This window comes from Sturnus vulgaris, chromosome 16 (genome assembly GCF_052056855.1).
Source record: "Sturnus vulgaris isolate bStuVul1 chromosome 16, bStuVul1.hap1, whole genome shotgun sequence".
Classification (NCBI taxonomy): domain Eukaryota; kingdom Metazoa; phylum Chordata; class Aves; order Passeriformes; family Sturnidae; genus Sturnus; species Sturnus vulgaris.
The window spans coordinates 9,970,375-9,997,026 of NC_142258.1; the positions used below are offsets into that span (position 1 = coordinate 9,970,375).

The following is a 26,652-nucleotide window of genomic DNA, read 5'->3' on the forward strand; positions in this document are numbered from 1 at the left end:
TTCTGTATTTTGTTTAGTGTGTTAATAAGGATGATAGGAAACTTTCTCTTTCATTTTTCTTTCTTGCATGTTCTGTTACTTGTCTCCCAGAAAGGGAATTCTTTGTATGGTCCATACACATGCCTTTTTCTCTGCTTGTTTACCCTTGGTTATAAAAAGCAAACTGGTGATGTAGCATAGGAATGTTTGCATGGAGGAACAGGTTGGTTTTTTCCTGTTTTCTTTCTTCTCCTGATAAGTTATGATGTGCAGAGTACATTTGGAATATTACAACTATATGCCCATGAATATAGTGAATACAAACATTGCTTCAACACTGTCAGTGATTGTTACAAAATCTGTGTACCACCCATGCCAGAAGAAATCTCTATTGTCTTTTCATATGGGAATGCTTTCATTTATTTTCTCCTCCTATTGGAAAATGAGGGAAATTCAGGAACCTCTGCTCAGTAATGCTTCATATGGTGAGGTTTAGACATAAAATGTAGTGTTACTGCACTGTAGTAAACATGTTGCATAGAAGACCTTGCAATCAGTGTGGTGGACTGAATAATATTTTAAAGTGACTTTGTTGTTCTCTATATTCAAAGTTTATATGCTGAAATATCTGAAAATTTAACTTTGTTGTCAAGTCAGAGCCCTCTGTAATTTTTTGAAAGAACAAAGATTAGTCAGCTTCATGTTTCTGAAGTTCCATCTCTAATTGCATATAATATTGTTAAACCTGTAACAGGTAACTGCATTTGGGTGAACTATGTACAGTTAATCCTGATTTTTTTCCTCTCTCCTTTATTCCCCTCCACAGATTACCAAAGTGGCCTTGGAATACCACAAGTGTAATAAAAGCCAGGCAGCTGAGCCAGATCTTCAGCATGTAGGAGACTCTGATTCACCAGCTTTTGATTCCTCAGATGCACAGCTGAAGTTGTCGGAAACATTTCCCATAGCCAAGTACCCGTGCTGTAACACGGTGGTGCTTCCACAGTGGCACTCCATCTCCAGAACTCACAATGTCTGTGAGCTCTGTGTTAACCAGACTCTTGGTGTCAAACCAAATAAAGTCCATGTGCCACACTGTAACTTTTTAGAGATAGAAGCAGCTTTGGACTCTTTCTACCTCCAGGAACATACCTTTTTTCAAGTAATATCCAATACCATAGAATGCAGCAATTTCTTAAGTTTCTATAGTCCCTTTAGCTATTACACTGCATGTTGCAGGACAGTAAACAGGCATTTTTTAAGTCTCATTAGTTCTGAGAAGACCATCTTTCAGACCCCCAAAGTAGCATTTTCTTCCCATGGGAAGAAAGATAACACTCAATTTTCTATTCCTCACATTGAGGATAGGAATTGTTTTATTCCTGACCTTAATATTAGTAGCACGAACATTACTGGTCTGAGCTGCAGGACCAACAAAACCTTGAATCTCTATCTACTGGATTCAAATCTTTTTTGGATATATGCAGAGAGACTAGGAGCATCAAGATCTACTCATTTTAAGGAATTTGCTGCCATTGTTGACCTGAAAGAGGAAGTGCACTATGTCCTGGACCAGAATCAGTCACTTGTTGGACCTACCCTGGGTACAGTATTCATTATACAAATGCTTGCATTCAAAAAATTACGTTTCCAAGCAGGACTTAATGTCATTTTGAAAAGTGAGACTACTTTGTGAAGTTAGCACTGTGAATTGTAATTTATTCTATTCTATTTAGTACTAAACTAAGCATTTATGAATTATTCTGTTGGTAGAACCAGGATCGTGTTCTAGGTGACATAAGAACTAAGCTCCTTATACCATGAGTGATTTGCTTTATAAGAAGTGAGCCTTAAAATGTGTGATTCCTGACTTCCTGATGCATTGGTGGAATTGGTAAAATCTAAATTAACTTGTGTGTGGAAAAAAATTTCTGTTCATCTAGAATACCTGATTACAGAAGACATTTGTATATTAATGGCAGTGTTGGTGTTTGCTCTGCTGTTCTATGTACTAAAATATCACAGAATTTTTGGAAATACTGACCACTTAGCAGCAGAGACTTCCCCATGCTCTTGTCCTCTGAAACCTGTTTAAATTGATTTAAATTTATTTTGAAAAATGTGTCTCAAGGTAACAAGGTAGAGCTCTGAAGTGGTTGTGGCCAAATCTGCCAATTATTTTTATTTCCTGTCCGAAATGGAGGAGAAAAAAAAAACAAACTCAGAAAAACAAACAAAACTCTTGACAAAACAACTCAAGAATTGCAGTTCTGATATATTTTCAAATTTGTGAATAAGACACAATATTCCTAACCGTGTGCATTTGCCTGTCATGCTGATGTGCAAAACTGAGTCTACCTTCAGAAAATACTGGGTTTCCTAATGTTAGCTATGTAAGTAAACATGGAAGAAAATTCAGCTATTAAAATAAATTGCTCAATAACATATATCACTGTAATTCTTATAGCACCAATTACACTCCTTTTTGCCATAAATCCAAGTACAGAAATGTGAACAACATAGAATAAATAGCCATGTTCTTTTTAAGGATCACATGCAGCCCTGTATCCTTTTATCTATCCCAACCCCCAGGAAAAGACTCTGGAAAAACAAACAAAACCCTCAGTGACCATAAAAGGATACTTAGGAAATACTAAGATCAGAATGAGGACATAAAAATTTCCTTCCCCTTTGTGCTTCCAGTACTTTCTGTCTCAAACATTTTTTAGGTCACAGGATTTCCTGAGCATCATGAGGTTTCAGAGTACGACTCAGTACATTTCTCTTCCGTCATTTGAACATCCAAAAAACTTTTGCTTCTACGTGTTTTATCAAGGAGTCTCTGACTTATGATTGAGTTTTGTGCTTTTTATTTTGTTTTAATTCCTTAAGATCTTAACTTAGTATTTCATAATATCAAAACAGATTGGTGCTTAATACCCTTGTCTTAATTATTACTCTTATTTTTTAATGCACAGAATAATGCTGCTCTGTCCAAGTTCAAAAGAAGGATATTGCTGATATCTTGCAGCAATTTAGAGAATGTAGTTCAGTCTGAGAGTAATGTAGCTGAAGGTAGTTGAGGGCTTTGGAGCTTATTTTAAATTTTTACCAGTGGCCAGCTACTGTTAAGTATCTTAAAATTAAGGAGAAAGTAGAACAAAGAGGAAGGTGGTCACTGATAAACAAAAGGAGATTGGTCATATTGGCATGGGAATAGCAGATACTTAAAGGTCAAAAGAAAAGAATTGCAGAGAAAATAACTAAAAATGGAAGAAAAAATGCAAATAAGTGGAGCCTTTCAATATAATGTAGAAGTTAAAAAATTGGGAGGTTACTATTTATGACTTAGCAGGTGTGTGGTTAGGAGAATAGAATATTATTCTTATGGCATATTGACACAAGAATAAAGTCTGCTGTGGCTAGTGACAAGACTGTAATGAGCAAAGTAAAAAAAACCCAGTGAAGCTTTATCCTGTTTTCATATCAGTTGTGGTTGCTCAAGAGTTGATACCAAACTGTCAGAAATTAATGACATGAAACCAGATTTCAGTTTATATTTTCTCTGTAAGTTCTTCTGAATTCTAAAGCAAAAAGTGCCAAAATCACCTCTGCAAAACTGAAATAACTTTGTTATGTACCAATTTCATTTCAGAGAACTTCATTAAAAATTTCAGTGTTCTCTACAGTCCCTTGAAAAGGCATCTGGTTGATGACCCTTCAGTCCATTTTCATGAAGAGCACGTGGTCACTGAGGTGACTACAAACACCTTTCATGAGACCGTGTTCCTGAGTGCCAAGGTAACTCCTCGTCCCTCAACAGCTTTCTTGCAGATAATGGCACAGATTTTAAGGAGGGGGTGTTAAAGGGGGTGTTAAATCTTATTGATACACTTTTCTTACTTGTAACATAAAATATGGTGTTTTGTAAGAATTCAAAAGCTTTCCAATTGCATGCCATGAAAACAGATGTCATCCTGAGTACAGTTAAATTGCCTTGATTTTGTAAAATATGTGGTAGTAAGAAATATCCAGTGTCATTCAAGTCTGCAGTGAATGTCTGCATCTCCAGTTGGTTTCCAGCAGCCCCAGCCCCTGCTTTGCCCTTTAGAGGCAGAAAGCAGAAGTCTGGGTGTCATTTTTTCCCCCCATATGAAGTGTACAGTCAGTGTTAGATATATAGGAATTTAAGATTGCAAAAGAATCTTGGGAAGTGTAGTAAAGTTCGGTGCATTTTCATTTAAAGGGAATGATCCTAAACTTAATAATCTTTTCATTTTGACTTCACAGAAAGAGAATTCCCCAAGAATTTTTGTGTGTGTTAGCTCAGTAGTCAGCAGCAGTGAAAAACTTAAAATAAAGTTCATTAACATTGGGAAAGAATTTGCTTTCACATTTCAAGAGTTCCCATGCTAGATGGTGTGAAAACTAGTCCTCCTTTCTGCAGGTTACCTCCAATAGGTAATCAAATTCTTCTCCATTTCACTTTCCAGAATGTCCTGCTGCTGTATTATGCACAGTGGTGTGGATTCTGTGCTTCTCTTAATCACATCTTTATTCAACTTGCTCGGCTTTTGCCTCCTGACAGTTTCACTGTGGCAAGGTAAAAACATTCTAATTTCATCTTTCCAGAATAGTGTAAGATCACTGAGGTCATTAGCCTAGAAAATAAGTAGTTTTTTTTCCTCTCTACAACTGTGCAATATAGATATGAATGTCATCTGCTTAATTTCTCTTTGAATGCATTGCATTCTTTTCCTTTGTATGTGTTGGGTGGTTTTCAATCTACTGCAGTAGTTACCCACTTTCATTAAAATATTTTTTTAAACTGTGCAATTTACCTTGAAACTTCCTAATTTCAGTAAGTGAATCCATAACTTTGTGATGATTTGTAGCAAAAGTAATGTGTTGCTAACAAATATATATATATATATTTGTTAGCAACACCATTTTCATCACAGATCTAAAACGGCAACCCACATCCTATGATAAAGAAAATTAACTCTATCCCAGCAAAACCAGTTTACAGAAATATATTTATATATGATATGTGTAATGTATATTTTAATATATATGTTAAAATATATTTTATATGTAAAAAACACATAGTTTTCTTCGGTGTTTCCAGGTTCATTAATGTTTCTATGCAACTGAAACATTCTTGTTCTTGTAATGTGTGTGATGCATAAATACTTAAAACATTTGCTCAGATTGCATCTTTATTTGATTCTGACTGACCTTATTCCAGGAGACAGCATGGGATGTAGAGAAAAAATAAATCAATTAAAAATCTGGATTTTCATCCCCTGTTTATGATTGTGGCTTTATTGCCACAGATGTGATGCTATTCCCAAGGCTACACCCATTCTCTTGCCCCACTTCGAAGTTTTCTCCTTTGCTCCATTATTTTCACAGCAGTATTACTGATGTGATTGTCTGTTGTGTTCTACAGTAATTTGTAATTATTAAGAATTTGAAAAAGCCCTAAAATGCAGAAGAAAACAATAACAGTTAAACCAAGTGTTCCTTTCTACTCATAGCTTTAGGAAAAAAGCACCTTTAAGAATGTGCTTGTCCTTGGAAGAAGCAAAATGATTTACTACCAAAACTCCTCGAGGGGGCAATATTAAGAGATGTACTTGAGGAACAAATTAATGACTAAAAATAACTTGTCTCATGTTTGGTGTATTTATCTCAGAAGGAAGGTGTGTACACAATGTGTGCACTGTGTGCACACAGTGAGTGACTGGGGTTTAATTGGTGGTAGAGAGCAGTTGCTGTATTGAATGTATTTTTCTAGAGAAAAAACGACACGGATATTTGTTAAACTGAGAGTCATCATCTTGAGTGTTGGTAATTAATTCTGCTGACTCATATGCACAATGTATTTCTGGCAGAAACATTTAGACTTTCTTTCACAGATACTTAAATTTCCTTCTTCCCAATCCCTAAAACGGCATTTTACAAGAAAATGCAGATTGTTCATTTGCCTGTTCTCTTCATCAGTGTGTCTCTTCCTCACAGAATTGATGTGACTCGAAATGACCTTCCCTGGGAATTTATGACAGACCGTCTCCCAACCATTTTATTTTTTCCTCATCAGAGGTAATATAATTCTTTTCCCTGTGGATTTTTAACTTCCATTTTACTAAGCTGCAGTAATTACCTGGTTACGTGTCTTAGTAAAGAAAAAAGCCAAAGAATAATTCATTTCCGTATATGCATTCTTACTTCATGCATATTCTAATGAAAAAAAACCACCAGCAAAGCAACAAAATAACCCAACCAACACTCACAGATTTCCACCCTTCTCCCTCAAGGGCTTTTACCATCAGCAAATGGGAGTTCAGTCTATTGGTACTGGGCAGTTACCTACCACAGCATCTTTAAACCTATGCCTTAAGTTTTGCCATTCATGTTTTAATCCAGTACAGAAAGAGTTTTGTTTATATCAGTTCTGAGCTGCCCCAGCTTCCAACTGATGGTCTCCCTGTTTCTTTTCATAGGTACTGATTTTGTCTTGGTCTCTGTAATGCTCTAGACAGTCTCTGGAGGGACAGACTGAGTAGTTTTGTTAAGATTATTTTTGTAATGTTTCAGCTGGTTTTATAAAGGTACCTTACCTCTAGGCATTATTTCCCCTCCTGGTTTTCCTCTCTAGTGTTTTTTTATATTTTGCTGCATGGAGGTAATCAAGAAAATTAGGATCTGATAGTAGTTGTAGTACCTGTAGCACTGCTAGAGTAGTCGTATATTCATTTTGAATATAAAAGTGCCTCATATTAGGGCATTTTATGCAGCTTCTTATCCATTTGCCTTATGAGACAATTTTTGCAAATTAACTCTGTTCTCAATTTCTTTCCACCACATGCTGTTAATATTTTGTTCTGCTATTTGTTTTAAATAGCCTTTTAGCTTCTTTGATACATGCTGTGGTTTTGATCAATAAAAATGCATGATGATGTAGTAAAACATTACCACAATATAATGAGTCAATTTTGATTTAGTGTAGACTATTTTTTGCCTAAATTATGTCATGATTCATTTATCTGGGATGGGAGCTGATAGTCAGCTGAGCAACTGCTGATGGTAATTACAAGAGTAACTTGGTCCATCACCAGGAGTCTACAGGGGAGGAAAACTCATGGTGCTCACTCTGTCAGAAATAGCTTAATGTTGATGAGCAGAAGCCTCATCTGACTGAAGTTCTTGAATTATTGATAAAATACGGTATCTGTCTTCTACCTGAAGTACAGTAAGTAGGTTTCAGTAAATGAAACGAATTATTTTTATATCCCACATGCTTATGAGTTGGATTTTACAGAAGGCATTTTTGAGGGAAGTGTAATTGGTAAAGGAGAAACTCCCCTGTTCCAGATCCACATTGTAACCAATTCAGGACACAGTGTCACACACAAGGGGACACAAGAGGGGCCCATGGTGTGTGTTGTACAGGAGCACTAAGAGGCTTTAGGCATTGTACTTCAACCTGGCTTTCTTGCTTTGCAGTCATTTTTGTTTGGGCTTATTCTCTGTCCTTTTTCTCACTTATGTAGTTAATCCATACCTGAAGGCATGCTACTTACCATTACTCTAGTAATGAATTTGACAGCCAGAGGGAAGCAAACTAAGCTTTCCTTCCTTGTTTTGATGGCTGCATCAGGAAAGAATATGCTGCTGACTGGCAGAGCTGGAGCAGAACCAAACTGATAAACTATTAGCTGCCTTCCCAGTTGTACAGTGTGAGGTGGAAGTGGCTGGGCTGCAGGAAGAAGTGAAATTGTATTACATGCTTCTGAGTGAAAGGATGAAGATGGAACTGGTTCAGAAACAGAAGAGCCAGTGTTAGTTCCAGCCTAATCATTAGAGGACAGTTTAGCCTCATATGTGTGCACAGGGTCCACAAGGGCAGTAATTGTAACATTTGTCACAGCCAGAGCTGGTGTTTTTTAGTGGCTGGTAGCCTTGAGGAAGAAATTTGGTACTTGCTGTTCTTGGCCTCTCTTGCCCCGTTATAACACTTTATGTTGTTGCAGAAAGCAAGGAAGCTTACCTGCTCTGTGTGCTGGGCTTAGTATGCACAGCTTCAGGGGGGAAAACCACCAACAGAAAAACCGTGGTTTGCTTCCTTCATCACCTCTGATGTAAAGACAAAACAGTAAGAGGAATAAGTAAAGAGATTTTTTTTCTAGCAGCAAAAGGGCCTTACTTCTGACTAAAGTGACTTTAGTCACTAGTCACTAAAAGTGCTCCCTTGCCATGGCTTTCAGTTGCTGGAACTCACCAAGCTACTGCTTCCAGGAAAACAGGTTCAAAATAGTCATTGCCCATGGGTCAGCTTTATGTATCTGGACATAAATCCTAATACTGTATGTAGACCTAGGAACATGTAAATGTCATCCGTCAACTACAAAGACTAAGGGCACTGTGCTCTGATCACACAGTGATGCTGCCCTATATATTTGAAGCTCATAACCCATGATCATGAATACTTATTTTTTAAGAGTGAAATGTGTTTTTTGAGATTGAATAGAATTTTTTCTTCAAATACCAGTCCCATGCAGAGATGCTTACAGCACCCAGACTGGAACACAGGAAAAGTGTTCATCAGAAGAAAATCTGTGTGCTCTATCTTTATTAGATGAGTTTGGGTTTCTCCTAGCTGCTGTACTTGATTTAAAAAAAGGTTAAATTACCCTTAATCTTCCTGAGTTAATTTACTATTAACTTGTTATGTCCTTCTAGGAAGGAGCAAAGTGTGAAGTTCCCTGAAGACTTTTCAGTTAACCTTCCTAACCTCCTGAAATTTATTTTACATCACTCAAGTCTTTCTTCGGCAGAACCCTGTACCAAAGAATGCCTACATAAAGAGTCAGTTCTGCAGCAAGGACACATCTCACATTTAGAGAGAGAAATTCAGAAGTTAAGATCAGAAATCAGTGCCCTTCATCAGGCCCATGACCAGCTTGAAGCACAGCTTTCTGAAGCCAGGAGAGAGGAGCAGAGACTACAGCAGCAAAAACACACACTGGAAAAGCAGCACAAGACTCTGCAGCTCCACAGTGAGCAGTTGCAGGCCACATATGACCAGAAGAATCAAGAATTGTTAGAAATGGCTGAAAAACTTCAGGAATTAGCTGATGCATCAGAAAACCTCCTTAAAGAGAATGCTTTACTGAGAATTCTGGTGGCATCAAGAGGAGGAAAGCTACAGAGCACAGATGAAATTAAAGAATCCCTTCAATCTGAGCAAACACTTTCTGAAGATAATGATATATCACTTTCAACAGCTACTGCTGCTTTAGAGGAAAAAAGGATTGATAATATTGATACCATAGAGACAGAGCACAGTAGTGGAAATAGGACAGAATAATTGCTTACACAAAGTCCAATGATGCAGTATTGGGTAGGTATTTATGCAAATTTTATTGACATTCATTGTAAATAAATACTTCTTCCCCCACATGATCTGGAAAAAGAAAAATCAAATGGAATATTTTTGTACACTTGAACAACTTATTAGATAGCCCCATCTTAAGAGAAGAATGGAAAACACTTTCTGCACTTTACTATTGCACTAACTTGGAAACACCTATCCATTTAAATTAAAGATACTGGTTTGTATCAGAGGGGCAGCAGTGTGCAGCACCTCTGACTAAGGACCAGTTAGTTTTCACATGTTTTCTCTTACAGCTGCTAGAAGGGAAATCAGACCTTTGATTTATACTTTTCCATAATTTCTGAAGTTTGCCCTTTACACTGCATTCTCTTTGCTGAATTAAAATAGATACTTCATCTGTGTAATCAGTAAATTTGAATGGACAAAGTCATCTTGCTACAGCTGTTCTGTTCTAGAACTTCAGCACTTTGTATCACTTTTGTATACTGGTATTCTGACTGTCTGGAAACCACAAGAGCCATGTGTGAACTGTTCTCTACTGAAAACTACAGGAAGTCTTAATCCTTTTTTCTTTGCTTTTAAGAGGTCTCAAATACAGCAATTTAAGTGTACAGGTCTGATTATACATGCAAGTCTCTTTGAAAGCAGTATCTGAAAAAGCATGTGTCAGGGTAAGAACATTATTAGCTGTACCCCATATGTTGTACTCAAGAGGCAACAGCAGGAGCTTTTTGCTACTTTTTTGCTACTGACAGCATTTTTTTGCTTCAAATGACAGCTTTCAATTTTAAAAAGACAAATGTAGCACTAACAAAGCAATTCAACGTCTTAGGGAAGAAGAGGACAACTTTTTGTCTAGACCATTCTTGTCTTGCATATAGTCAAAATTCTCAAGCAAGCTTGCTAGGCTTTGAGTTATTCCATATGTACAGGTACGAGAAGCAAGTCTGATGCTTCCTCTGGAGCTGAATTAAGACTAGGCAATTAAGTGTTTAAAAATATCAGGATGCAAAGGAGGCCACGTATCAAGTAATAGAAAACAGGCCAGTGACCTCTAAGCATGTGTGCCTACACAAAGAGTTTTAGAATATGTAAGCTGCCATTGGCTGTTCAGTGTTGTTCCTTCTCCTCCCCCCACACCTTTGCAGTCCAGAACTTCCCATTCAACACCTTTTTACAGTTCCTACAGCTGGACTTCAGCACAGAGCAGAAAATGTTATGTTATCTGGAAGGACTTAGCCATTGCTAGCTAAAAGCTTTTACAAACTGACCAGCAATAACCCTTGTCCCTATCAACAGTAGAAAAGGCTGAAACTTCTCCTGTTGTAGTACAATTCAATCAAAAGTTATATACAAGGTACATGAATTGAATTCTAGAGTTGTCTGACTGTAGACTAAAATGCCTTTTCATAACAGGCTGTTAACATACACCCTAAGTACACAAACCAGGGTTCTAGGAAAAATTCATAGTACTTGCACTTAAGCCAGTTTTGCTAAGAAACCACTTCTGCAGTTTTAGCACATAGACCTATGGAAGACAAGCCTGCTCTACTGCCATTTCAAACACCTGGAAACCTTCTGGACTCTTCCTGAGGGTTCAGTATCCATCATAAGTTTCCAGGCTGGAACCCATCAAAATGGCAGTTTCCTTGCAGTAGCTACATACAGAACTCAGTTCTAGCATCCAAAAGCTTAACCACATAGCTGCACCTAAAGGAACGCTTCCTTTCTTGCAGCTCCTGTGTTTCCTCCTTCAGCATATTACTGAAGGCTTATCCCTTCTTTTCAAATGAAGTACTCTGCATCAATCCAATAAACTGTTCAAAGGATGAGTTCTGACTTAATGGCTGCACACCCAATCTAGTAGCAGAAGCAAGCTTTAACTGCAGATTTGGTTTTGAAGATCTGGAGTCCCATCCATGGTAATGGTTCAGGAGTCCCCCTGTGTATTATATACAGTTGCATCATATTCCCATATGCTACAGAACATAAAAGCAAGAAGTTTCTGGCAGCCTATTTACAGTTCACAATTTTAAAGTAGATCACATTACAGTAGTAGCTCTATCAAAATAGGCTCAGCTAAACATTCAAGTAACAAAAAACAGTAGTAGTCTCTTCACACCAGTATATTCCTGTGCCCATTGCCAGCAATGGACATTACATCAGGCGAGTCAGCTCCTGCCACAGAGGAATTCGGATACACAGTTGATGCAAAGTGCAACCTCTCAGTGCATGCAGTTGCAAACAGAGCTTATTTAATTCTCATCTAAGGTGTCTTCTGATGAGTAGTGTGCACATGACCAGGTTCTTCACAGTATTGAAATGCTTCTGCTGGTTACACATGACATGAGCATACAGTCCATCTGCACGTGATGCTCCAAGTTAGCTGTGTACTTCAGGGCTGTTCGGAGTGAGCTTGGCTTTCCTCTCCACACAGGGTCCTTTAGCAGAGTACTGCACCAGCAGGAAGGGCTCTTTGGTTTCTCCCTCCCCCACAATGCTTTCCTCATCCTCAGACTGGCTGAGCTTCTGCAGCCGCAGGTAGCACCAGCAGCCGAGGATCAGGGCTCCCAGAGCCGCGATAGCGATCAGGATAACAATGACAGTCACCACTCCAGTGGTGGGGCTGTGGTCTGTGATAGACATGGCCAAGAGTTCAGGCTGTTCTCTTCTTTAGGAGATTTTTCTGTCCTCACTATCAGTCTCAATGCATCTTCAAACTCCTGCAGGGTTAAAAATAAATAATGAACTTGTGCAGTTTTACTGCACTCAGCAAGATTATATTCATGGCTGGCATTGTCCACAAGGCACGTGGATCCTCCTGCACTCCAGTGCTTTGTGCTGCTCAGTCACAGGATCACAGAACCATGTTTTGGCTCCTGACATGCTTGAGATAGCACACGGTCAGCCTACCAAGAGGTGACAGTTTTCTCTAGGAGATGCAAGGCTGAAAGCTCCATGGAATTCATACAGTTTAGCACAGGGAGATTTAAGCCTGTTGATATAAATGCTGTATCACAAGTGAAATCTCAAATCCATGATAAGGTAGCAATTCAGCTACCTTTAGTTTTCCTCAAGGAATCCTACAGGAACAGTACATTTGAGTGCCTATCCCTTTTTAAAATTTAATTTATGAACATCCTTCTTATACTAAGAATTCCAGGATTGGTAAGCTAATTGTGAAGGTAATTGAGTGCTAATGTATTACTGTAAGTCTGTCCATAACACTGGCCTCCTTATGAGGGCTGGGTACATGGTAATTAATTGTTTGTTCATTTAGCACAAAGAACATCTGTTGCATTTTTTCATAAAAAACAAGTAGAGCTGTATTTAAGACTAATTAAGCACAGTGGAAATAGAATTTTAAGCTTCTGCTTCTCTTTAAAAGATCTTTAAAAAGTGGCTTTAAAACCATAAGAGAAAGGTAGTCTGTTAGGACTGCAGCTGGAATTGGAGGAGAGGCAACAGCAGGAAACTGGAAGAGCTCCAAGAATTCCTTAATTTGCTGTAATTTCAGCAGGACAAAAATATACAGGTAATGTCTTTCACTACTTCTCCTTCCAAATTCACAACCCTATCTAAAAAAGTTATGTGAGCCTTGTCTTAAGTTTCAAAGTTACTGTTTACAAAGCTGATAGGTTCACTTTCCTTCCTTCAACTAAGACATAAAAGGTAATGAATTAATGACTTGCTTCTTTCCTACTACCCCAGCTCTTCAACAAAACACAAACTCATGGAAGACTTGATAGTAGAGATCAGAGCCAGTCCTACCCAGGAACATCTCTTACCTCTGTACTACCATAAAGCAGGTTAGGGCTCATTTAAGGTACAAAAGCTGCAGTCCCTAGAAGCTCTAAGGCCAGCTCTAAGTGCACATGTGCCTTTCTCCTGACCTGTACCCACTGACTGGCAGTGGGGTAACAGGAGTATCTTCTGGCTGCCAGTCTGTTGAGGGCGACATAAACCTGTCCAGGAAAGGCTCTTCCTCACCATCACTTCTGCAGTCTCAGCTGCAAGTGCAGCATCTTCATACAAAAACCCCTCAGGAGAAGTCAGTCTTAACCCACCCTGAGCCAGGACCACTGGATTACAGTGAGTGCCACCCACTGCACCAGAAGTCACCCACATTTCAACACGAGTCAAGACAATTACAGTGCAGGATCCTTACCAAGACAACTCAAGCCACAGACTAAGCTTGTTCCCTGATGTCTGTCTCATGCAATGACAGACCCATGTGTATCACCATTTCAGCAAAGACCCCTCCACTACGGAGTTCAGCATGTGTTGTTATTAGAGCCCAGTGTCACATAACTTGCGGACACTCTGGTTACATTTCCAGCCCTGTAAACTACAGCAATTGATAGCTTGTAGTATATCAGACAACCAGACAAGTTCTGCAGACCCAATTTTGCTTAAGTAGTAAAACCAAACCTGACCACACTACACACCCTCAGCAGGGCTGTGTGCCCACTGCAGCCAGAGAAGTGTATGATTTGCCATTATCACCTTGGTTCTGCAGTGCTTATTCAACACAGGGTGATCAGCTGAGGGTGATTAAGAGTGACTTTCATGTAGTTCATTTTCCTCAGGGCTTGTCTAAAGAGCAGCACTGTTTGATCCAGCCAAAACCATACAGCATCAGCATAAAAGACAGTTTTCCTTGCTTCTCATGCAGACACTCCATGGCCACACTGAGGCCTCTTCTATAGCTTGCACTCTTGCAAGCAGCAGTGACAGCCTACTGTTCCTGTGCAACAGTTTGGGTCAGCATATAGCCTTCCATTAAGCAGTTACTGTCACCTAGAAAACAGTTTTTCATAGTGGGAACTATTGGAGATGCTACGCTTCTGCCAGTCTTTGACTGAGTAGACAGCATCAACTATATAAAGTATGAAACTCTGCACATCACCAGGATCTTCTAGCAATCTTGTTATAGGGTGCACAAGACCAGCTTACACTGACTAGACAATTTTGAGTCCAAAATCAAGTGCAACACAGCAACTTACAGATTCCTCTTAAAGATCTTTCTTGGCCAAATCCATAGATTTTTACCTTTAAAATTCCAAATGTTTTCTATTTGATTTAGAACTCAAAGAACTCTTCTCAGTGAGAGTGTAAGCATTGTTCCTTCAGGCATACTCTCTTCCCACTCACGGACTTGAAAGCCAGCACCCTATATAAAGTCAGGTATTAAGCATCTGTACAGATGGCACAAACAACTAGTTAGTAGTGTGTGACAGCAGCTTTAGATAATTTGGAAGCTGTAGTGTTGTTGCTAACTCACACTGCTATTTTCCTGGCTTTAGGTCACTGTACAGCTAGAGCTAAAGCTCTCCTGCAGTCTTAGTTCTACCCTTAGCACAGTACATGGCATGTTGTAACTGTATTTGTTAAGAACTTCGGGAGAAGCCTTGGGACTGTGGGTTTTTTTCTGGACACACAACTCCAACCTTGCTAGCTTTCCACCAGCAACTAACTGGAATCCACATCAAGCTGTCTCCATACTCCCCTTCCTGATAGGGGAAATACTGCATTTTGTAGATCCCCTTAAACTGATTTAAAGGCCACCAATAGTTCAGACTCACTTTCCCCTTAAAGCCTATCTGAGCTAAAAAGACCCTATGAGCATACCAGGAGCAGCACTGCCTTCAGTTATCACTTCTGCTGGAAGATATTAGGCTGGAGGCTGTAAATTCCTGATCTTCAAAGGGATTGCCAGCACCATCCATATATATTTGGTGGCACTTGTAGAACTGTGTCCCTTCCCACCACACTTGCCTATCAAATCAGTCATCTAAGCATATTTACTCATAAGCAAGATTAGTCAGATCACTGGTGTGAACTGCAAATAGCCTATTTCAGTTTTTACAGCAATCAAGTAGTGAAAACATCAGCAAGAAACCATTTTTCCATAAGTAACCTGCTTTTCTTTTTTGCCTAATATTAGCTTCTACTCAGAAATAAATTTGTGAAGTTTTATTATCCAATTCAGAAACTGTAAATAAAGGACAAACAGGCAGTTTGAATTGCAGAAGGCTGCTAAGGGAAAAATGCAGTGGAAGACTAGAATTAGTTTCTAAATCAGGTTTTTCATTATTACAGGCATCATACTACTAAATTCAGTATTGTTCATGCCTGCAGGCATGTTTCACTGCTATCATTTGAGCCAAAGCCATAAGAAGAGGCTTCAAAAGCAAATTTACTACAGTTCACCCAAATAAACTGAAGTCCTCATCAAGCAGTTATGCTCAAGATTCAAGTATTAAGTCTTTGGGGTTTTTTTTTGGGGGGGGGTGACAGCTACTACATTATGGCATTCCACCTAAAATATGTTAAATGGGGCACAGTAAAGAAATGAGAGTAAAAGTACCAGAGTGACCTTCAGCTTAATTCTTTTTTTAAATCATTAAAAACTGTTTTGTTAAAAAGCCTCCAATAGCAGCTTGGAATCAACATCCTTCTAATTGTGAAAAATGCTTTTTCCTGTTTCTGCTAGTAAAATCCCTTTTGAGGAATGCTTCATACTCATCACAGTAACATCCTTCTTGCCAATGGAACACAAGGGGAGAACCCACTGGGAAGATCAGTGCTGCACACTTACCATTGGCTCACAAGTGTGTATAGCACCCACACGGGCCCAGCAAAGTTTTTACAGTATAGGAGTGCTCAGGCTCCACCACATGAAAAAATAGCATCGTTGTTACTCTTCATTAATTCCAGTTAATACCACCTCCTTCTGATAATGCCAATTACCTTGCACAAGCTGGGGCTTGTCCAGAGGCTGTTTTAGAAGCAGGGAGCTGTTTAGTAGAAAGCTTCAATGCAAGTCAACTTTTCCCAACCCTTATTATAGTTTTGATGAGAAAGAAAAAAACAGGGCTTTTCTGTGGCTAAGTAGTTGTGGACAGTATTCCAAGAATTTAGCATTCAGGCAACTGTTAAACACTAGAAGGAAAGCTGATACCTAACAGCGTTGGCTGGGCTGGAACAGCAGTTAGCGCCCACATGAGGTGTAGTGGTACCTTAGACTTAATCTAGACTCACTTTTAAAGCTTTGCACCAAGCTAAACCACACAGAAGTTGGTAGTCTACAGAAGACAGCAAGATGGAGAGCTGTGAAAGGAGCAGTCTAAGATGTTTTCCAGACATGACAACAGTTGCAAGAGCAGACAGGCTCAGCAGCACAGCAAGTGGAAAAGGTTTATGCTCTAACTGCCTGTCAGGCAAGTCAGCCGGTTAATGCAGAACTGGAAACAGGCTTACAGTGTTAAAGACCACGTTGACTTCAGAGGCAATTGCATGGCTGGAAAAACATCTGTCAGACTCTAGATTTTTATCTGTCAATGTCACATCCACATGGAGCGCTAATGAAAAGTCTGCCCTGACCTGATAAGAGTCACTCCTGACATTCCATTACCAGAAGCAGTATGTTGTGTATATTCCCTGGCATAGCTTAATTCTTGATACATTAGAAAAATTACTGAGATGCCAACATTAAGTTTGCTGATAAAAATAAGGTTTTTTAAATTTAGATTCAAGGTACCTCTCCAAATGTGTCATTTTGGAGTTTTTCTTTTTAATGGCTTTGTCTAACAGCAGCTACACAGCACACGATATTTCTAATAGTCACAGTTTTTATATACAGCTCAAATCTTTAGAGAGCAAGTACCCCAAGAGTCAGTCACATACCTGCACCAAGCAGCTCTGGCTAGGAGTCCTCTACACAGTGTTTCTGAAAGAGTCCCCTTATTAGAAAGGCGAAGGTCACACTGGTTTTGGATCTTGTCTGGCAAGTCTTCCTTCTCGCTCTTCTCCTGTGGAGAGGGAGCACATTGGTCTCTAGCTGCTCCACATCCTGTGTGCCTTTCACTTTTGGCTTTCCAGTGACATAAACGTGTTTAGCCACTGGCTTCTGGCACAAGCTGTCAGGGAAAGAACCCTTAATGTTTCACCTACCTGCTAATCAAGGCAAGAGTCTCAAGTGTGGTTTCAAGTTCCTTAGGTTTACTCAAAAGCAACATCTACTGACAAATGTAATGTCTATACCTATATTTGTGTCAGGAAAAGGAAGAGCACGAGACGGCAGAGTACACTGCAGATACTCAGAGGAAGAACAAGAATCAGCCTGAACAACTTGCGTTACCGAAAACTCCCGTATCGTCATCATAAAGGTCGGTTTGGACACAGGCTGCAGCACGTACTAAACTCCTCGCACTGGGCGAGAAGGGACGAGCCTTTCCAGCCCAGAGAAGCCCGGAGCCCGCCCTGAGCAGCCGCCGACGATCCGTGAGGCATCGCCTTGTGACTGCAGCACGGCTGCAAAGTGCCGGGAGCCGGGGCCGAGCCCCGGGGCAGGCAGCGAGGCGGCACAGGCCAGGGGAGCCCCGAGTCACCCACGGGGCCCACGCGAGGCCTGCGGGGCGCCCAGCACCGCTCGGAGCTCGGCAGGGCCGAGCGCGGACCCTCCCGCGGGCCGCCGCTTACACAAAGAGCGAGAAGGGGCGGCCGCGGCCCCGGGCGGGGGAACTCAGGCAGCCCCGACCCCCGCCCCGCACGGAGCGGAGCCGAGCCTCCCCCCGCCCCCGGATCGCTCGCCCGCGGTCACCATCCCGCACAGCACCCACCAGCCTCGCCGCGGCGGCAGCAGCTCCTTCTCCGCCCGCGCCGCCGCCTTATACCGGGGGCCGGGCGGCGCCGCGCGGCGCCAATCGAGGCCCGGGCAGCAACAGCTGACGGGCGGGGCCCCGCCGCCCTTCCCTCCCTCGCTCCCTTCCTCCCTCCCCGCGACAGCCGCCGTGGGACCCGCCCCGCGACATGAGGAGTGAGGATGGGTCACGGAACGGAGTCACGGAGTCCGAGAATCATAGAGGCATGGACTCGCGGGCTCATGGAGGCTGGAAGAGATCTTCAGTACCGTCCAGTCGAACCGTCAACCCAGCACCACCACAATCACCCCTAAACCTCTGAACCACATCAGCCAGCGCTACATCCAGACGCCTCTTGCTCTTAAACACCGCTAGGGATAGTTCCGCAACCACCTCCCTGGGCAACCTATTCCATTGCCTGACTACCCGAACAGCCCCCGTCTCAGCTGAAAGCCATTTCCTCTCGTCCCCTCACAGTGGGCGCGGCAGGAGAGACCGGCCCCCGGCCCGCTACAACCTCCTTTCAGGCAGCTGTAGAGAGCGATGAGGTCCACCCGGAGCCTCGTCGGGAGTCGGGACCAAGCAAACCCAGCTCCCTCAGCCCCTCTCCATCAGCACACGCTTTCCAGACGCTGCCTGGCGGGTCTCGGCGCCGGCGGCCCGCGAGAGGCGAGGCTGTGCTGAAGGGCTCCCTGGAAGCCCTCCCTGAGTGCGTCTGCCTCAAGCCCGCAGTAAGGTCTCATTCCCAGTATATCTGGTAATTCATATTATGGTGCTGCAGTCAGGAAATTGTCCAATACAGAGGTTTGTCACCCTTCGGCTGAAGTTGGTCGTTACTGGAGTAAGAAAGAATATTGTGACTCCTCTGATGAGGTATAGTTAACTGGTAACACAAATCCAACTTGTTTGAGGTTCCTCTGAAGTCCGGCAAAATGAGTTTTGAGGGAATAGACTGTAACAGAAGATCAAGTTTGGAAGTCACCATAACTTACGGAAAAACTTGTTTTACAACACAGTTTATCTCGTGGTTTAACCCCAGTCAGCAAACAAGCAGGATAGAGGAGAGAATCAGATGACTTTATTTTATTATTCACTTTTAGTTATCAACCCTGCTTTCAAGAAAGATCCAAAATGTAGCCCTACACTAGCTACTATGAAGAAAACTTGCTCTGCTCTGACCAAAACCAGCACAACTGCAAAATTTTCTATGGAGTAAAACTAATTTTTCCTTCCGTAAATGCAGTGTCCACCATAAGCATGAAACAAAGTGAGTCTCTTTCCATTCTCATTCAGTGGAAACTGAATACAGTCCAGTACCCACATGGATGCCTCACCTCCTCTACTTGCTCTCTAAGCCATCCAGACACAAATCATCTTTTGCCTGGGAGCTGTACAGCCCCTTCACATATGCTGTTATGTCAGGAGACCTTCCTAAGATGACAGGTAACTCTGAGCTTCTCCCAATTCCTATCTAGCCAGTTTGCAGCATTAGCTGAACAGCTGTTTCATGGTACACACTGGCCCAAGCACACCACCCTGTAGCTTGTTTAATGAAAAATGTATAGTGGCATGGAATATCTGAGATACCACAGCCAGTTAAGAACATTTTTATAAAAGTGATTGTTTGTTGTAAGATTAACAGTTTAAGCTTTGGCTCTAATAAGTGTAGTGAAGCATCAATTTCTATTGTCTTCATGCATCAACTGCTATATAGAAGAGATGATAAAACACTACTAAACCTTTAAAGTTCATAATCTTTCTTGAAAGAAGTGGAAGAGTAAGCACAGACACTGGGTTCCTTTCCCTGTTGGTAATGAATGGTCTGGATTGTCTGGGAAAGTAGTATTGGCCATGGCAGCAACCTTCTGTCAGATGAGCAGATGCAGAGGTAGCCTTTGGACCAGTACTTTAATAAGATGTGTAAATCTCATTTTGATATTTAGATCTCTCCAGAGATGCCTGTTTTACTTACATAACCATGGATGGAGTCTGCACTGTGTGTAAGTGTCCCAGTCCATTTCAGTGAGAAGGGTCATGCCCTTTTGTACAAAAATCATGAATGCAATTACGACAAAGCTGACTGGTAAAAGCCATCCAATAATAGCACAGCCTTAAGAGAAGAAGACCAGCAGTCTCTTTTGGTATAATTTGAAAACTTTTTGCCTTTGAGAAAGTTTTAATAATAATTTTGTATCTCATATTTAGTAAATGGCACAGAGAACAAAGCAGGTTCATTCACATTAGTTTCTTATCTTTGTAAATGGGCTGCTTGCTCTGGGCAGGCTTAGATGGGAAATTTCCAATCTGCTGTGGAGAAAGTACAGGGCTGTTAATCCTTCAAAATCACTTAAAAGCTCCTCTTACTTTCCCACCTTCACCCATCCCCAGTTAACACAAAAGGCTTTTAGCAGGGGCAAGGGTCTGATGATCTCAGACTCACACATGGGGAGCAGAGAACCTACTGTACTCTTCACCAGGAGCTGCTGAAGCATACTAGTTAAAGCCATTGAGTAATATGGTTTTCAGCTGTGCTGAGGATGAAAAAATGAGAGTTTTCTCTCGTTTATTTACTGTTGCTCCTTAGCTGTGCACAAGTAATGTACAACTGTGAACATGCAACATGCTACTACAGGAGATGTTTTCCTCTTCCTTGGAAAAGAATTACATGTTTATCAGTAAGATTTCTTCCTCAGTATTCATAACTTACAGAAACAGATTTGACAGTTTTCTGAATTTATACTATCATTTAAAGCACACACTTCTGCTTTGATGTTTTTCATATCACAAGCACTCAAGAGTTTAAACCATTACATGTGCTTATAGATTTCACTGGGAATTATCCACACACGAATTCTGGGGTCGGTTGTGATTGCATTTGTCACAGTCATCTGGAGCTACTCTGACCATAGCATAGTTTCCAGCAGTGTTGATTTTAAGTGTTACTAATTATAGAGATTCTTTTGTTTCTTTTCAAGAACTATACCACTGTCAGAGAAATAAATGACCAGATTATGATATGCCAGTATTTTTTTTGGTTAGAAATAAATTGTTTCCATTGCTGCAAATTCACATCACATGCTCCTTGTCTGCTAATGTGACTATTTAAAAAGTACTTATTTTTGGAGTTTCCTTCTGTCACTTATATCCTGTGCCCTCTAAGTATATCCTTTGTATATTCATTATGCTTTAATTTTGAACAATTACTGTCAATATTTGTTCCTTTAGTTAGAGGCATATGTTGTGTTACTTCTGAAATGTTGACCAGTAAAATAAACCATGTGCTTCCTCCATTTCCACATGGAAGGACAATGAATATGCAGCAGATGGATATTACACCTCTAATATCTGTTCCATTTCCTGTTGTTCTGTAGCACTCCTTGGTGGAAAATGTGTTTAGTAATCATTGTGCACTCTGGAAAGTTTATCAGGGAGAGACCACATGGAACAGTTTTGCAGGTCTTTAGGGGGATTGTTAAAGGGGACAAACTGCTGCTATCTTTATTTGAGGAGGTCTAAATGACATCTTGCACCTTTACTTACAGGTCGCTGGAGAGCATATACACAGAGAAAATGGGACCAAGCTGACTCTCTCCAGCAGCTTGAGCTTCTTATTTCACCTGGAAAAAAATGTATGAGAAATTATTAATCCAGTTCTGTGCATGAAGAGCAATGAAAGAATATGAAGAGATTGTACAGGTCAAAGTTTAATTTTTTTTTTTAATTTAGCAAAACCTCAGGGTAATACTGAACCAGGATTTGCTTCCTCTACCAGAGCATGCTGTTCATGCCCCCAAAGCTTCTCTTGCATTCTTCTGCTGTGGAACCCTACCAGCTCTCCTTAGCCTTCTGCTTAAGAAAGCATCTGCTGGGTTTTGTACTCAGCTATTTGTAATAATGGGTATGACTCATTAAGTGTAAAAGCCCTTTTAAGATTAGTGTGAGAATTGAATCACTGTATATCTGAATAGTAGAATCAATCCACTTCTGCATTAGTGCTAGGAATACCCACCATACCTATTTAAAAGAAAACCCTAAAAAAATTGTTTTTATATGACAGCATAATTGAATGATACATTCTCTAATTCGGATTAGTGCTTTAAGTGGTACTTCATGATGAGAGACTGTGAATGCAGGCCAGGAAAAATGGATTGTTTAAAACCCATTTGAGCATAAGCTTCAGTTTAGGATTCTGAAGGCTGTAGCTCTTTTTTGGCATAGAACCAAAGCTGGGACAAGAGGTGTTTCTGCTTGGATGCCTTGCATTCTGCCCTGAGAAGACAGCTTTTATATGTAACTCCAGAGATGATAAAAGGTGAAAACAGTGCTATACATCATATTCACAATGAAAGGTATAATCTTTATTTTGCTGCAACACTAGGAGATAGCTGCAGCTATCTCTTATTCACTTCCACGGCTTCAAAATATGCAAAAAGATGAATTTTCTGTGTTTTACATCTTTGTCTCATGCTCATGAACAAGGTATAAAGCATTTCCTTTGTGCAGCAGTTATTTCTAAAGCTCTCTGTCAGAGTTGTGAAGCCTACTGAGAAAAGACATCTGATGAGAGTGCCAGCATCTCAGGCTCACTCCATGCATCTGGGTGCAGTCAGTTCCCCATCCTTCCAGGTTATTACTTAGCATCCAACAGTAATTTTAAAACATTGTGTTTTAAACTTGATACCAGACAGGTTTTAGCAAAATCAAATGTTGCTCTGTAATTAGGCTGCAGGCCCAGTCTGTAGGAGACAGAAGAGGTGATGGTTTCCTAGTTGAAAATATGGCAGTGTAACAAACTTCACTTTACAGGAACAGTGTTTGCTTGGCACTATAGGTAACTCTGTTATGCTGAAAAATAGATTCCTTGATATACATTTGGAAAGCACATTTGGTAGAGTGGTTCAGTATTTACTTCAATTTAACTTTGCCACCAAGAAATTTACAACAAAGCTGTTCCCTGTTGCAAGACTAGAAGCGGAAGCCAAAAGTTTTTATTTTCATTCCTTCTCTCATCCATGGATAAAACACAACATATTTTATGTTCCTGTATGTAGCAGCCTTTTCCTGCTCTGGATGAACTTAGCATGCGCTTATTTCCTTCTGTCATCAGTAGTGTGGCCCAGAATATTCTTTTCCTTTGGCAAAGCAGTCTCTTAGGACAAACAGTCTGCAATCAGCTTCTGACTGATTTCTTAGTAGGAAGCTGAAGGACTGCAAAAATGGAAGATTAGATAAGCACAAGCTTAGCAACCTTCATAGCCTGTAGATAGTCCAGAGGAGCAGGGACCAAAATATAAAAATTGTCTTAAAAAATTGCATTGCTAACCATTATGTGTGTGGTTAGGTTTTTTGTTTTCTTTATTCTATGAAGAAACATTTAATGAAAAATGGAGTGATTTAGCTCTCTGGAAGAGTTGGTCACATGAACTAATTTTATTAAGTAACTTCTTTCTTCCAGGTATTAAAAAATCCAACTGTAAAGAAATCTTTAATGTTTATGTATGGATCTTGTTAGACCTTGGACGATTTGGAAACATAAATAAGTAAGTATTCCGTCCTGTACACTGGAACTGAAGCTTTCTTTTCCAAGTTTATAATTTTAAATGAATTTCCTAAAATAAAAAGTGGCTTTGAACATCTACCAGATTTTTAGCCCTCTCTTTGGTTACTGCTTCCCCTACTTGAGCCATAGTTCCTGTCTTCAAGACATGTACTGGGCATGTTAGCTGGGGAAACCCAAAGAAAATCTCTTTAGATTTCAAATTTGTGTGTTTACAACACCTTTTTTTACTTTTCAGCATACAGAGTAGAATTTGATCCACATGGTTCACAGTATACTCGAGCTATGTTCACATAGAAGTAGACATTCAGATTGGAGTAGGATTGTTTTGAGACTGAGTAGTCAAAACTTCTTGACAGTCTTATTAGACTTTATCACCATAGTTCTGCTTTTTACATTAAGTGCTTCCTGAAACAGTGTAAGAGCAGTGACACAAATCAAAGTGTCCTCCAGTGCATTGCATTTACTGTGACAGATTGCATTGCAGTGAGACATCTCTCCAGATAATGCCTAATTTGAACCTTCCCTATGGTAGCAAAGAGAAAAAGAAATCCTTTGTTATCTCAATATTTGTGCCAATTTGCTTGACTTAGCTTTGTATTTTAGGAGTGCTTCTGAAAATAAATCACAGTAAACAGTTCAAACTGGAAGTGTCAGCTCTTGGGGAAACCAGAAAACACTACACAACTGATACCTACCAGAATAGAAATCTAATGAGCACTAACTGCCTGGTGCTAGGAGAGAAGCTAGGGGTGGTTTGGAGACAAAGTGAGGGTTTGAGTGATGTAAAAAGGGAAGATGGAAATAATCTGAAACCTAAGCCCAAATTCAGACAGCTTCATTTAGTCTTTTGATAACTCTGGCCATCTTTTCTTTCTTTCTTTTTTTTTTTTTTTTCTGCAAGTTTCCTCGTAAATTTTGCCTGAATGTTGTTGTTTACTCCTCCTGTTTTCCTGGGAGTAAACACAACCTATGAAACCCAGGTTAAGAATATTGCACCAGAGCAATCAGAACATTTAACATAGGCAATATTTAATACATGATGGAGCTGTTTTATATACTAGTAAGGAAGAGTATTAAAGCAGTCTGACTATGAGTAATTGTTTGAATTGCAATTAAGATCTTCAGATTAATTTCCTGAATACCAGCAATTACTTGCTATACTACAAGCTGAGCCATAAGCTGTTCTGATGGTGTTTGTTCAAAGGCCTTCACTCTCCTTCATATTCCTGCAATTTAATCGATCTGTAACTTTCCCCTCTTCCATTTACTTTCATTGTTTCAAGTGTCAAGTAAAGAATTTTTTTCTCTTTATTAGGATTAGATGTACTCTCCCTCTGAATATCTGCAGCTGGACATAATTTGGGTTGATTCTGCTACTGTAGCTGCATTATGCTGTGTCACATCCTAAATGTCAGAGAATATGCTTTTTGCTATATTTTAATTGTTGTGTGACCAGTTTAGACAGGGGTGGCAGAGATGAAGAGGGCATGTTATGGAAGTTATATGCACTGGTCACTAAGGGAGCATCACATCTCTTTAAGAAGGCCACAAAGCTGCAAGGATCACAGAATTGAGGGTGTGAATCTAGGGACAGTACTACAGCCACCAACATATGCAAATCCTTAGTGAAGGGGGAGTTTGAAGACTGAGGAATTCAAGGTGTTAACTCTGCATGGTGAGCAGTACACAAGAAATCGTCATTGGTGCTTGACTATTTTGCAAGTCAAATTTTACATCCTTCTTTCATCGGCTGTGATGTTTGAGCAGTGCCAAGTCCCTCCTGGGAGAGCAAAGTTATGAGTGCCTGTAAACTGTGGAAGGATCAGAGCAGCCGTTTCTCTAGTGACCTAGCTGTTTTGTTGACTCAGCTTTTAGAAAATTCTGTTTTTCTAAATTTTTATCCTGAGAAATGTGGGTAAGTTGTATATGTCAAAAGTTCAGTACAAATGTGATTTTTGTGGTGCTTTTGTTTGGAATAGCTCTAGTTTAGAAAATCCTTTATTGCACAATTTATGCAGTGGTAAAGCTGTTCCTACAAAACAGTTTACAGTAGCTGTCAGCATCAGATGTTTTCTAGGCACTACATTTGCCACCTAGCAACCACAGTATGGTAATTGTGCTGCAAGTTATTCCATGTGTGCAGCCCTGTCAGATAAAGAGACTCTGCTGCAGGATTACCCACCAGTCATTAGTCATTAATGGCAAGATGTCTTTCTTACAGTACAAAGTGCTCTGGAGATTCCCCAGGGTGAATGCACAGGGCTTCAAAACAGCACTGCATTTTTCTGTAAATGAAAACCTATATGGTATTCCTTATGGTGAGATCTCCAGTCAGAAGTTATTCCCTGCAAGGCAACTTTTATAGGAAATATTTGAGTTTTTTCTTCCACTGCATTTCAGTATTCCGAAACTGGAAATGCATATTCTTTGAAGCTTATATTAATTGCTGTAAGAAATCAGATTCACTGTGCTGTGTGGAAAAATATATAATCCTTTAAATAGAATGACACTTTTTTTTCCCCCCTGTCTATTCTCTAGATGCTCTTACACCCCCTCTGAATACCTGCTCTCCATTTTAGAGACCTCTTAGTTTTTTGAAGAGTCTCCTATCTACTGGACTTTCCTGTGAAGCTTCTCTGCTATTACTCATTACTGCAGCTATCCTAATGATAGATATTCTGGACAGCCTAGACTGTCCAGTGTTAGACACTGTAGCTGTTCCCATTTTGGCAGCTGGCCATGGCACTGGCTGAGTGCTGGCAAGGACAACATGCTGTACTGGGGCTTGTGGGATATTGCAAATTGAGTAACAGGACTTACAGTGAATGCTGCTGCTGGGAGAGCAGTTACTCATGAATACAGGCAATTCCCCTAATTCCTTTAGTCTTCTGAAGGGTCAAGGACTCTATGGTAAGAATATTAGCAAGAAAAACAGAGAGCAGGCAATCTGAAGGACAAGAAAAATGCTTTAAAAGTCAAAGGAGAATACAGAGCACTGGGAGGCAGTGTCCGTATCACCCCAGAAACTTACAGGGATTATCCCAAACATTGCTCCTCTCCATTTTACT

At 40.3% G+C, this 26,652-nt stretch overlaps 3 protein-coding genes across 9 annotated transcripts in view; 2 read left to right on the forward strand and 1 right to left on the reverse strand.

Annotated features, from left to right (window-relative positions):
* The window catches only part of TXNDC11 (thioredoxin domain containing 11), a 27,968-nt gene extending 18,159 nt beyond the window's left edge, over positions 1-9,809 (forward strand). For all 3 annotated transcript variants that reach the window (XM_014894803.2, XM_088174445.1, XM_088174444.1), the window contains 5 exons: positions 806-1,583; positions 3,635-3,780; positions 4,473-4,582; positions 6,004-6,084; positions 8,725-9,809. In XM_014894803.2, coding sequence (XP_014750289.2) covers positions 806-1,583; positions 3,635-3,780; positions 4,473-4,582; positions 6,004-6,084; positions 8,725-9,352 — 1,743 coding nt within the window. In that variant the 3' untranslated portion in view covers positions 9,353-9,809. The remainder of the gene's footprint in view (positions 1-805; positions 1,584-3,634; positions 3,781-4,472; positions 4,583-6,003; positions 6,085-8,724) is intronic.
* SNN (stannin) overlaps positions 1-18,139 on the reverse strand; it is a 31,150-nt gene extending 13,011 nt beyond the window's left edge. The window contains exons 1-3 of one of the 5 annotated variants that reach the window (XR_015807243.1): positions 18,004-18,139; positions 17,069-17,193; positions 8,033-12,102 (exon numbers count right to left, since the gene is read on the reverse strand). Coding sequence is in view for 1 of the 5 variants with exons in the window: in XM_088174446.1 (XP_088030572.1) it covers positions 11,762-12,025 (264 nt within the window). In the remaining 4 variants the exon portion in view is untranslated. Of the gene's footprint in view, positions 1-8,032; positions 12,103-17,068; positions 17,302-17,335; positions 17,527-17,580 lie in introns of those variants that run through there. The other 4 variants (XR_015807244.1, XR_015807245.1, XR_015807246.1 and 1 more) reach the window with 4 other exon arrangements.
* Positions 18,140-21,594: 3,455 nt separating this feature from the next.
* LITAF (lipopolysaccharide induced TNF factor) overlaps positions 21,595-26,652 on the forward strand; it is a 48,416-nt gene continuing 43,358 nt past the window's right edge. Inside the window, exons 1-2 of the mRNA XM_088174447.1 lie at positions 21,595-21,720; positions 23,480-23,564. The gene's annotated coding sequence lies outside the window, so the exon portion shown is untranslated. The remainder of the gene's footprint in view (positions 21,721-23,479; positions 23,565-26,652) is intronic.